Source organism: Geotrypetes seraphini, chromosome 6 (genome assembly GCF_902459505.1).
Source record: "Geotrypetes seraphini chromosome 6, aGeoSer1.1, whole genome shotgun sequence".
Lineage (NCBI taxonomy): Eukaryota > Metazoa > Chordata > Amphibia > Gymnophiona > Dermophiidae > Geotrypetes > Geotrypetes seraphini.
In genome coordinates this window covers 124,242,509-124,255,630 of record NC_047089.1, presented here as the reverse complement: position 1 = coordinate 124,255,630, position 13,122 = coordinate 124,242,509, and the positions used below count along the sequence as shown (strand labels likewise).

Here is a 13,122-nt window from a genome sequence, read left to right as displayed (position 1 = left end):
GTGTAAAGTGATGCATGTCGGTAACAAAAATCTCATGCACGAATACAGGATGTCCGGGGCGGTACTTGGAGATACCTCCCAGGAAAGAGACTTGGGAGTTCTGATCGACAAGTCGATGAAGCCGTCCACACAATGTGCTGTGGCAGCAAAAAGGGCAAACAGAATGCTAGGAATGATAAAGAAGGGGATCATGAACAGATCAGAGAAGGTTATTATGCCGCTGTACCGGGCCATGGTACGCCCTCACCTGGAGTACTGCGTCCAGCACTGGTCGCCGTACCTGAAGAAGGACACGGTACTACTCGAAAGGGTCCAGAGAAGAGCGACTAAGATGGTTAAGGGGCTGGAGGAGCTGCCGTACAGCGAAAGATTAGAGAAACTGGGCCTCTTCTCTCTCGAACAGAGGAGATTGAGAGGGGACATGATCGAAACATTCAAGGTACTGAAGGGGATAGACTTAGTAGATAAGGACAGGTTGTTCACCCTCTCCAAGGTAGGGAGAACAAGAGGGCACTCTCTAAAGTTGAAAGGGGATAGATTCTGTACAAACGTAAGGAAGTTCTTCTTCACCCAGAGAGTGGTAGAAAGCTGGAACGCCCTTCCAGAGGCTGTTATAGGGAAAACACCCTCCAAGGATTCAAGACAAAGTTAGATAAGTTTCTGTTGAACAAGAACGTGCACTGGTAGGGCTAGTCTCAGTTAGGGTGCTGGTCTTAGACCAGAGGGCCACCGCGTGAGCAGACTGCTGGGCATGAAGAAAAGATAGCGCAAGAAAATAAAAACTTTAAGCCCTTTTTTAGATATATAAAAGGAAAGAAACCAGCAAGAGAAACAGTGGGCCCTCTCAACGACCAAGGAAGGATAGGGTCAATCAAAGAAGACAAACAGGTTGCCGATAGGTTAAATTCATTCTTTGCCTCTGTCTTCACAAATGAGGACACTACAACAATGCCAGACACTGGTATTCACCGGAGGCATAGAGGAGAGCCTAACAACAATAAATGTGGAGTTGGACATGATTTACTTTCAGATTGACAAACTAAAAAGTGATAAATCCCCTGGACAGGATGGAATTCACCCGAGAGTATTAAAGGAACTTAAGATAGAAATTGGGAAACTACTACAATCCTTAGCTAACATGTCAATTAGAAACGGGCAAATACCAGACGACTGGAGGATTGCAAATGTCATCCCGATTTTCAAAAAAGGATCAAGAGGTGAACCTACAGACCGGTGAGTCTCACATTGGTTCCTGGGAAGATAATCGAAGCATTAATTAAAGATCGCATTGTACAACACTTGGAAAAGCACAACCTAATGAGAGCTAGTCAACACGGCTTCAGGAAAGGGAGGTCATGTTTGACAAATTTACTTCAATTTTTTGAGAAGGTGAACAAGCAAATAGATAGTGGAGATCCAGTGGACATAATTTACTTGGACTTCCAAAAAGCATTTGACAAGGTTCCACACGCAAGGCTTATGAGTAAACTACTAAGTCATGGAATTGGAGGAGAAGTGCACGGATGGATCGGAAATTGGCTAGAGAACAGAGCGCAGAGGGTAACCGTAAATGGGAAATTCTCGGACTGGGAAAAGGTGTTGTTCTTGGGCCCATCTTGTTCAATATTTTTATAAATGACCTGGAAGAAGAAACATCATGCGATATAATCAAGTTTGCAGATGATACAAAACTTTGTCGGGCAGTTGGCTCTCAAAAGGACTGTGAGGATCTTCAGAAGGATCTAAATCAGCTGGAAACATGGGCGATAAAGTGGCAGATGAATTTTAACATAGACAAATGCAAGGTGATGCATCTGGGAAAGAAAAACAAACAACATGATTACAAGATGTCGGAGGTGACATTAGCCAAATGCGAACAAGAAAGGGATTTGGGGGTGCTGATAGACAGAACCCTAAAGCCAACGGCTCAATGCGTGGCAGCGGCGAAGAAAGCAAATAGGATGTTAGGCATGATTAAAAAGGGGATCACGAGTAGGTCGGAAGATGTTATATTGCCACTTTACAGAACAATGGTCAGACCACACTTGGAATACTGTGTCCAACACTGGTCTCCATACCTTAAGAGGGATAAAATGCTGTTGGAAAGGGTGCATCGGCGAGCCACGAAACTAGTCAAAGGCATGGAGAATTTAAGCTACAAGGAACGCCTCGGAAAACTGGGACTGTTCACCCTCAAAAAGAGAAGACTGCGTGGGGATCTGATAGAGACTTTTAAAATATTAAAAGGATTTAACCAAATTGACCAGGAAGCAGCATTACTGACATTTTCAGATGTGACACGGACAAGAGGTTATAGCCTGAAACTGAGTGGCAGCAGGTTCAGGACAAATGTCAGGAAGTTCTGTTTCACACAACGAATGGTGGGCGCATGGAATGCTCTCCTGGTGGAGGTGGTGGCAGAGGCTACTGTTCTAGGTTTCAAACGCAAGTTGGATGCACACCTTCTTGCAAATCATATTGAGGAATACGGGAAATCCGGGTCTCCAACTAGGAGCACCTAAATGGGCCTCCGCGTGTGCGGATCGCCAGACTAGATGGACCTTGGTCTGTTCCGGTGAAGGCGTTTCTTATGTTCTTATGTCTTCCTTTCTTTCTGACTCTCTCCCTGCCCCGTCTTTCTTTCTTTCTGTCTCTCTCCCTGTCCCTGTCTTTCTTTCTCTCTCTCCCTGCCCCGTCTTTCTTTGTCTCTCTCCCTGCCCCGTCTTTCTTTCTTTCTGTCTCTCTCCCTGCCCCGTCTTTCTTTCTTTCTGTCTCTCTCACTGCCCCGTCTTTCTTTCTTTCTTTCTTTCTTTCTATCTCTCTCCCTGCCCCGTCTTTCTTTCTTTTTTTCTCTCTCCCTGCCCCATCTTTCTTTCTTTCTTTCTTTCTTTCTTTCTGTCTCTCTGTCTGTCCCGTCTTTCTTTCTTTCTTTCTGTCTCTCTCCCTGCCCCGTCTTTCTTTCTGTCTCTCTCCCTGCCCCGTCTTTCTTTCTGTCTCTCTTCCTGCCCCGTCTTTCTTTCTTTCTGATTCCCTGCCCCGTCTTTCTTTCTTTGTCTCTCTATCTGCCCCGGCTTTCTTTCTTTCTTACTGCCTGCCCCATCTTTCTTTCTGTCTCCCCCTGCTCCGTCTGTCTTTCTTTCTGTTTCTCTCCCTGCCCCCGTCTTTTTTCTTTCTTTCCGTCTCTCTCCCTTCTCCGTCTTTCTTTCTTTCTTTCTGTCTCTCTCCCTGCCCCGTCTTTCTTTCTTTCTGTCTCTCTCCCTGCCCCGCCTTTCTTTCTTTATTTCTGTCTCTGTCTGTCCCGTCTTTCTTTTTGTCTCTCTCCCTGGTCCCGTCTTTCTTTCTGTCTCTCTCCCTGTCCCGTCTTTCTTTCTGTCTCTCTTCCTGCCCGTCTTTCTTTCTTTCTGTCCTTCTGCCCCATCTTTCTTTCTTTGTCTCTCTATCTGCCCCGTCTTTCTTTCTGTCTCTCCCTGCCCCCTGTCTGTCTTTCTTTCTGTCTCTCTCCCCGTTCCCTGTCTGTCATTCTTTCTGTCTCTCTCCCTGCCCCCTGTCTGTCTTTCTTTCTGTCTCTCTCCCTGCCCCGTCTTTCTTTCTGTCTCTCTTCCTGCCCCGTCTTTCTTTCTTTCTGTCTCCCTGCCCCGTCTTTCTTTCTTTCTGTCTCCCTGCCCCGTCTTTCTTTCTTTGTCTCTCTATCTGCCCGCCCCATCTTTCTTTCTTTCTTTCTTTCTTTCTGTCTCTCTCCCTGCCCCGTCTTTCTTTCTGTCTCTCTCCCTGCCCCGTCTTTCTTTCTGTCTCTCTCCCTGCCCCATCTTTCTTTCTTTCTTTCTGTCTCTCCCTACTCCGTCTGTCTTTCTTTCTGTCTCTCTCCCTGCCCCGTCTTTCTTTCTGTCTCTCTCCCTGCTCCGTCTTTCTTTCTTTCTTTCTGTCTCTCTCCCTGCCCCGTCTTTCTTTCTTTCTGTCTCTGTCTGTCCCGACTTTTTTTCTTTTTGTCTCTCTCCCTGGTCCCGTCTTTCTTTCTGTCTCTCTACCGGTCCCGTCTTTCTTTCTTTCTGTCTCTCTTCCTGCCCGTCTTCCTTTCATTGTCTCTCTATCTGCCCCGTCTTTCTTTCTTTCTTACTGCCTGCCCCGTCTTTCTTTCTTTCTTTCTTTCTTTCTTTCTTTCTTTCTTTCTTTCTTTCTTTCTTTCTTTCTTTCTTTCTTTTCTTTCTTTCTTTCTTTCTTTCTTTCTTTCTTTCTTTCTTTCTTTCTTTCTTTCTTTCTTTCTTTCTTTCTTTCTTTCTCTCCCTGCCCCCTGTCTGTCTTTCTTTCTGTCTCTCTCCCTGCCCCCTGTCTGTCTTTCTTTCTGTCTCTCTCCCTGCCCCATCTGTATTTGCCTTTCTTTCTGTCTCTCTCCCTGCCCCCTGTCTGTCTTTCTGTCCTTCTTTCTTTCTTCTATTGGCTCCCAGCGCTATCCATCACTATTTCCTTAATCCTCTGTACCCTTTTGGCACTCATCGATACTCCACTGTATGTATTACCCTTTCAGTCCCAGATCCATTCCTAGCAATCCTTCCTTCCATTGCCTGCAAAGCCATTCTTCCTGTCCCTATATTCCACTCCCACCCAGCTTCTCTTCCTTTTTTACCCTTTCTCTTGTACCCCATCCCAGGACCAATATCTCTCTCAACTCTCCCCTGACCTTTCACATGGTACTGCAACTCTCCCCCTCCACATTACTTTAACCCTCTTCACCCAACCACACCCCAACACCTGAGCCTGCACCAATTCAAACCCCACCCCTCCCCCACCTACCTCCTCCCTGGCCATTGCACTGAATATTTGGGCAGGCTTCCCCTCCCCAACCCTTCACCCTGATGGACCCTCCACATACATACACCTGGTCCACTGCCCCCACAGGTCTGCCCTCCCTCCCTCAACATGGGTTTGGCCTTCTGGACCACCATTACTTACCTGAGGTGGCAGCAGCAATCCTGACCTACCAACCCCTCCTCCCTCTCTCTGTGCCCCAAAGCAGTAGCAGTGGCAGCAGTCCTGACCCACCAACCCCCCATTCCTTACCCAAAGCAGCTGTGGCAGCGCTGTAAACAGGCTGTTCGCGGCCAGACCCGATAGGACTTTTCCTCTACTGCTTCCGAAGTGTTGTGGCAGAGGAAAGGCCCTGCCAAGGCTTGCTGCGAACAGCCTGTTTACAGCACTGCCACTGCTACTTTGGGTAAGGAATGGGGGGTTGGATCAGGACTGCTGCCATTGCGCTGAAATGCTTCCCTGCTCGGCGATTTTTCCCTGAGACGCTTCCCTGCTTGGTGGTTCCTCCCTGAGACGCTTCCCTGCTCAGTGGTTGTATCTAATGTAAATGACAGAAGGTTCGTTAAAAATTGGGCCGGGGGGGGATCCTCCAACTTTTATTGGGTTAAAATTTAATTTGAAGCTAATTTGAAACTTAATTTTCATGGTGGTAGATCACCGGCACTTTTGGCCAGAAAAACTAGATCACGACCTGTTTGAAGTTGGACATGCCTGTGCTATATATACTGTGTGCAACTAAAGGTCTCCCATTTTCTTCTTAGTAACACTAGAACGGTGCTAATTAATTCTCACATTTAATAGATGTGTGGTCTTACCCACTGTCACATACTAGGCCCCTGCCTAAGTCTGTAGGCGGTCCTAACAGTGATTCTTCCAGCCTGTTGGTGTAGCTTCCCCAGGAAAGAGGAAGGCCCTTCAGGTAAGACAAGACTAGGCACATGCCTACTCTGCCCAGGCCACACTGAGAAGTGGAAATCACAACAGAATGGGAGACCCAGACAAGGTAATGTTGAATCAAAAAACTTAGGCTTTATTTGATGCTTTAGGCTATTTTGGCTGAGCACAGCCAGCCTCAGTCATGCAGTTCATAAACCAAGATAAATCAAAATAGTTCAAAATTTGTCAGCCATGTCCAAAGTTCAGATATGGCATTCACTATAATTTCCCTGGACTTTATATTGTTAAAGACAATCCCCTTCATCAGGGTTCAGATAAGTAGCAAATAATATTCTCAGTTCATAAATGCCATGAAAAATAAACCCAAAAGAGAAACACACACAACATAGAAGGCCAGCACTGTATCCAAATAGGAAAATAAAGCCAAACCTCCAAGGCTTCAGTCACCGGCTTGGTTTATTATATCTAGTAGCCAACTTCTCTGGTCATACAGTGAGTTAACTATGCTGTGTTGACTGAGCTAGGGAAACCGCAAAATTCAGCTCTGGGCTCCTGTCACTGTTTAACTTCACTGCCACAGCTTCCAGCCCTTGCTCCTTCAGAGCTCCGTTTATCATTAACAGTTAAGCTGTTGATCAAACGTTGCACAGCAGGGTACTTCAGGGAAATTACTTATGCTGTAGAGGCTTTTATCAAGGTAACCTCATAGGCTTAAATTCACAGCACACAAACAAAAGAAAAGTCATGGAGAATACAGAGAGGCTTTTTCTTCTCTGTTTAATTAAGGCCACCTGACCTCTGCTTGCAGAGGGTCAGCAAGCGCAAAAAAACTCAGTCCTGATATTCAAAAAACAAACTCTATCCTTTCCTTTAGCTTAGGAACTAGTGCTGCCCGATTCACAATTTGAATCGGTTCACCGATTCACTTCAGGTGAATCAATTCGAATCGATTTAAAATAAAAAAAAATTGGCTTCCCGATTTCAGACAATCCCCCCTCGCCCCCTAAAGCAGGAGCGGCAGCGCTGCTCTTGTTGGCCGGCCGCAGCCACACCTGCTTTAGAGAGCGAGGAGGGAGGGTCAGTCGGGAAGTGCTGCTGTCCGGCTTTCCCCCCAGTGTCCAGTTTCCCATCCTGGCGTCCAGCTTCCCCCCTGGACTCCCGCTTCCCCCTGGCCTCCCTGCACCGTTTACCTTCTAGTTGCAGCCTGCACAGAAGATCGCAGTTATAGTGTCTTTACAAACTGCTTTGAGCTGTTTCCTCTGCCGCGATCCTGCCTCTGACATCAGAGGCAGAGGAAACAGCTCAAAGCTATAACCGCAATCTTCTGTGCAGGCTTCAACTAGAAGGTAAACAGTGCGGGGAGGCCAGGGGGAACACGGAGGCCTTCCTGGGTGGTGCGCAGTCCTTCGGAGTGGGGAGTGGGACAGGCCTTAGGGGTTGCAGGCCTTCAAGGTGGGGGACAGGACTTTAAGGGGGGGAACAGGCCTTCAAGGGGGGGGGGGTAGTAGAGGTCTAGTGATAGGTGGGATGACAGTGGGAGAGATACCACTGAGTAGGTGGGTAGGAATTGGAGCAGAAGAGCAGGTAATGTTTTTATTTCTTCCATTTAGTATAGCAGTAAAAGTCTCTAATTATGTTGTCTGTTTATTATTAAGATCTCTTTTGATTAGCGTGAGCTGCATTCTAATGGCTACATTAGCACATGGTCATTAATGGCAGTTTTCAGACAGATCTGCAAATGATTCATTTTTACTGAACTAAGGCCCAGATTCACTAAAGATAGCAACTCAATCGCTGTTGGCCGATTCTTTGGCCGATTTTTCAAACAGCGATTGATTCACTGTCAAGTTTGCATGCAAATGATTTGCAGAGAGGTGCAAATCATTTGCATGCAAACTCACCAACTCATTTGCTAAGTGAGTGATTGAGTCGGTGCAGAGCCCTGACAGTAGTGCCAGGAGAATCAGCCTCCTGTCACTGCTCTCAGGGCTTCTTCCTGGTTGGTTTTTTTTTTTTTTAATGGCACAGATATTTTGTGTATATTGCACATGCAAAATATCTACCAAATTTAAAAAAAAAAAATGAAAAGAAAAAAAAAAGCTCCTATCCCCTACTACAGTGCCCCTCCCTGAACCAAAAAGAAAAGGCAGGAGGGATGCCCAGTTCCTCCTGCCATCGCCACCGCCAAACTGATATGGCAGGAGGGATGCCCACTCCTTCCTGCCATTGGCCCCCCCCGGTCGCTTGAGGCACCTTAGCCAATCAGGGACTTTCTTAGGGAGGAACCTAAGGAAGTCCTTGATTGGCTCAAGCGCCTCAGTTCTATCCCAAGGAAGGAGCCTGAGGCATTTGAGCCAATCAGGGCCTAAGGCCCGCATTGCAGTGGAAGCAGGCCGGAGGAGCAGGAGGATTTGATGGGGTACCGCTCCTTCTTACGGGTATGGGGGGGCCAACCGGGGGGGGGGCACAAGGGGGGTGACCCAACCATGGGGGGGTGCTGACAGCAGGAGGGAATGGGTATCCTTCCTGCCCTATCAGTTTTGTGGCAGCGGCAATGGCAGGAGGGAGTGGGTATCCCTCCTGCCATATCAGTTCTGCAGCGGTGGTTGTCATGGCAGGAGGGAGTGGGCATCTCTCCTGTCACTTATGGGGGGTTCGGGGAGGGAGGGGGCGCTTTGTCGGGAGTGGGGGCTTTTTTCTTTCTTTTTTTTTTTTATTTGGGAAGATATTTTGTGTATGTAATACACACAAAATATCAGTGCCATTTAAAAACAAAAACAAAAAATGGGCAGTTACCGACAGGTCTACAGCAGTCAGGTTTTAGAATTGTAAAACCCAATACAAAATAGTCAAGCAAATGTTAGTGAATCAATCGCTTGGCTATTTTGCATGGGGTTTTACAAATATGTTTGGCTGGATTGGGAAATGGGCGATTTAGGGGGAAAACGCGCTTTGTAAATCGGGTCATTAGCAACGATCATGGCTAAACCTACGAAAACAGGTTTAGCGATGATCGCTGACTTTAGTGAATTGGGGCCTAAATACATTTGTGACTACTTTTCAAAAACTGTACTTCTTTCCTCAGGTCAATAATGAAGGAACTCATTTTGTAGTGACCTAATGAAGGAAGCATAGTTCTGGATAACTAGTCACAAATATATAATGTCATTTCATTATGAAGGATCACCTTCAACTTGTTTATTTACCTTTGTGTATCTCAGGGGAGTAACATAGCAACCATACTACTTTAATCAAGTTACGGTAAAATGTAATTTATAAACTGCATTCTATACTAAAATTTTGCTACATAGGTCCCTATTTTCACATATAATTAAATTGTTGCCTTTTCTCTTTAAGAAATCAGATTACTGAAGAAAAATGCATTAAAGTGCTCATGTAGTGTTTTATACTATATCTAATCAAATTGGCTAGAATGTGAATTTGGTTTTTATAGAGTTTCTTTTTCTCTCTCTATAAAATTTGTTTTGGGATCAGGCCATGGAAAGTGTTACTGTGGAAACTGTTACTGTGAGGCTGGTTGGCATGGAGATAAATGTGAATTCCAGTGTGACATCACCCCATGGGAAAGCAAGAGAAGATGCACTTCTCCAGATGGCAAAATCTGCAGCAATAGAGGTGTGTTATTAATGTACACTACTGCACATCTGTATGATTTGGAATAAGAACGGGATCCATAATTGTTATAACAGCCTACAGTATTTGTGTGGCCCTGCTCATCTTTAGCATTATATAATAATAATAATTTATTTCTTGTATACCGCTATACCAGAAGTTCGAAGCGGTTCACAACAAAAAATGCATAGTCAATATGTAAAATACAGAATAAACAGTCAATATCTAGATACAAAATTAAGAGTCAATAAAAGGATACATCTGATAAGATCAATAAAGTTAAGACAATAGCACAATTAAGATGTAAAAACTGTTAAGAATTCATGATAGATTAGGCAGTAACATGACTAAGAAGAAAACATGTCAAACAAGCGTGTTTTTAGTGATTTCCTAAAGACAATATTGGTGGTTACCCTTGTTCCTTCTAATCTTGTGTATACATTTCATTTGATTTTGTCAATCTGGTATGAAATTGTGTGAAGATGAAACACACTAATCAGCCATCTAGTTTGGGTTAACTGAAGAAATAGTTAGAAGAAATATTATTTCTGAAGCTGCTTACCAGAACTATTACTATTACTGCACAACAAAAGTGCATATCTTGTATATTCTCTTAAGTAAATTTTAACTGACAAAAGCTTGCTTCAGCATGACATTTAATTATTCCAAAAACATTTAGATGCATGTTGGATGTCAGAATAAATGTTTTGCTCATAGTGTAATAGTAATAGTTTAATCATGGAAAATTTAGTAAATGGACACATTTCAGTAGATTTTGGTTTTGGCTGTAAGAGAGTTACAAATTAACAACTATTTATTTCAGATTATAAACTAATAACAGAAGGTATCTTAATGTTCCAGGGGACTAATACTCAGACAGCAAGAGTTAGTCAGGCTGACTACCTTGGTTGGCACTGAGCCCGGATGTTCAATGCCAGGGCGTTTCTGACATCAAATATCCTATTTATCTGTGGTCACTATAACCTTAGTTGGCTAAGTTGATATTCAGTGCTAGCTGGGTATCTGTTAGACACTAAAGCGCTAATATTCCTTGGCCATCTTGTGCTGAATAGTGGCGCTTAATCAGCTTAGTACTATTTAACCAACCAGGAGCCGTTCTTGGCCAATTAAATAATGCTGAATATTGGGTGGCTGGTAGATAATTTTCTTCATATTGAATGTGTGAATAATTCTGTATCTTTTGCAAGGGATATACACAGCAAAGACCTCAACTTTGCTTTCTTTTTCTTTTGTTTCTGCATTTTAGTATGCACTAAATAGCTTTAGTTGCATGATGATTATTATTTCTGTTAATCTTCAATAAACAAATTGAACTTAAAAAAAAGAAGTAAGGAATGAATGCATCAGCTGAGGTATGGAATTCCATAACCTTGGGCCCAAAAAAAATAAAAAAAAGGCGGAATGCCTAGTGGACTTGTAAAAAGCATGAGAAGGGGAGGGGAGCACTAATCAATGGGCATCTAGTGAGTGAAGGTTTCTTGTAGGAGTGTATGGGAGAATCAAATTAGAATGACTTTAAACTGTATGCATTATTTATTTATTTATTTACTAGTGTTTAAGCCTGACATTAACGGGTGTTAGAATAGATGGGTAGGCTTTTAGCACAATGGGGTGCTGAGGCATTACTTTCTTTCTTTCTGTCTTTCTCTATCCCTTCCCCCCTTTCTTTTTTTCTTTCTTTTTTATCTCTCCCTGGCCCCCTGTCTTTCTGTGTGTTTGCCTGTCTCTCTCCCTGCCCCACTGTCCGTCTGTCTTTCTTTCTTTTTGTCTCTCTCCCTGGCCCACTGTCCATCTGTCTGTCTTTCTTTTTGTCTCTCTCCCTGGCCCACTGTCCATCTGTCTGTCTTTCTTTTTGTCTCTCTCCCTGCCCCACTGTCCGTCTGTCTGTCTTTCTTTCTGTCTCTCTCCCTGCCCCACTGTCCGTCTGTCTTTCTTTCTTTCTTTCTGTCTCTCGCCCTGCCCCACTGTCCGTCTGTCTTTCTTTCTTTCTGTCTCTCGCCCTGCCCCACTGTCCGTCTGTCTTTCTTTCTGTCTCTCGCCCTGCCCCACTGTCCGTCTGTCTTTCTTTCTTTTTGTCTCTCTCCCTGCCCCACTGTCCGTCTGTCTTTCTTTCTTTCTTTCTTTTTGTCTCTCTCCCTGCCCCACTGTATAGACATAACATGCAGACTTACAAATACAGACTTAGTGGACATGGGGTGGTTTAAATTGCAACATTTTCTGTGTAGATATAACATGGAGATGAAATAGCTTTTCTCTGCAGGTGGGTGCATCTTTGTTGGCAGAGAATGTGGTAGTAATTCAAATTGTATTTGCGGTGGCATACTAGTTTTAGTGAGATTCCGTTTGGTATATTAGGTGGTGTCTTTGAGATCCATCCATCTGGGGTACAGACGTGGGTCTTCAAGGAGCTGGGTTTGTAAAGAGGAAGGGTTTCACGGCTTTTCTGAAGTTCCAAATTCTGTCTAGTGATCTAATGGATGAGGGGATGATGTGCCACATTCTGGGTATGTAATGAGAATATGAGCATCTTCGGGCTGTCTCAGACTTGAGTGAGTGGCCGAGTGGCAGGACCAGGGATCTCAGTGATCAGTTGGGGTTGTAAATTTGAAGTTTTGATGCTATGTAGTGTGGTGTCATTTTGTGAAAATTTTGAAAGCTAACACCAAGGCTTTAAAGGCACATAATTTGTGGATAAGCAGCGAGTGTGTGGATGTTAGTGCGGGGGTGACATGGCCGTGGAAGCCCAAGTTTTTTAGGAGTTGGATTGCGGCGTTTTGCACACTTTGTAAACGGGAGAGTGTTTTTACGGGCAAGCCCACTAGTAGAGCATCGCAGTAATCTAAACAAGATAGTACAGATGTGTATAATAGCTGAGCGAAATCATTTTCTGGAAAGTAAGCACAGATGCATTTTAGTTGGCGGAGATAATAGAAAGATGAAGATACTAAATTTGAGGAAGACAGGCAAAAATATCTGGAAAAGTTAAGAGAGGCTAGTCTTGAAGTCAGGAAAGCAAAGATGCAAATGGAAGAAAAAAATAGCTGACATGGTAAAATGGGGAGGCGACATTTTTTAGATATATTAGTGATAGGAAGAAGTGCAAAAGTGGCATTGTGAGGCTCAAAGGAGAGGAATATGTAGAAGCTGATAAAGAAAAGGCTGAACTGTTTAACAGATATTTCTGTTCTGTGTTCACGGCTGAAGCGCCGGAAGTGGGACCGCAGAAGACAAATGTGAATAGGGATGGAGGAGTAATAGACCCTGATCAATTTTCAGAGGGTTGTGTTCATGAACAACTAGCTAAAATAAAGGTAGACAAAGCAATGGGGCCGGATGGTGTACATCCTAGGATGCTGAAGGAGCTTAGGGAAGTTCTGGCAGCTCCGCTGACTGACCTTTTCTGAGTCTCTAGAGTCAGGAGTGGTACCGGAAGACTGGCGAAGGGTGGATGTAATCCCTCTCCACAAAAGTGGAAGTAAGGAAGAAGTAGGGAATTACAGGCCGGTAAGTCTGACTTCTGTGGTAAGCAAATTAATAGAAACACTTTTAAAACAGAGAATGGTCAAGTTTCTGGAATCCTGTGGATTACAGAACCTGAGGCAACATGGTAGGTCTTGTCAGAGGTAGGTCTTGTCAGAGGTAGGTCTTGTCAGACCAAATCTGATCAATTTCTTTGACTGACCAGAGAATTGGATATAGGATGTGCACTAGATGTGGTGCATTTAGATTTTAGCAAAGCCTTTGACAGTGTTCCACATAGACGTCTAA

At 44.3% G+C, this 13,122-nt stretch overlaps 1 protein-coding gene across 6 annotated transcripts in view; it reads left to right on the top strand.

Moving 5' to 3' along the window:
- The window catches only part of ITGBL1 (integrin subunit beta like 1), a 541,162-nt gene that overhangs the window by 199,330 nt on the left and 328,710 nt on the right, over positions 1-13,122 (top strand). For all 6 annotated transcript variants that reach the window (XR_004539893.1, XR_004539894.1, XR_004539892.1 and 3 more), the window contains exon 5: positions 9,196-9,336. Coding sequence is in view for 3 of the 6 variants with exons in the window: in XM_033948882.1 (XP_033804773.1) it covers positions 9,196-9,336 (141 nt within the window). In the remaining 3 variants the exon portion in view is untranslated. The remainder of the gene's footprint in view (positions 1-9,195; positions 9,337-13,122) is intronic.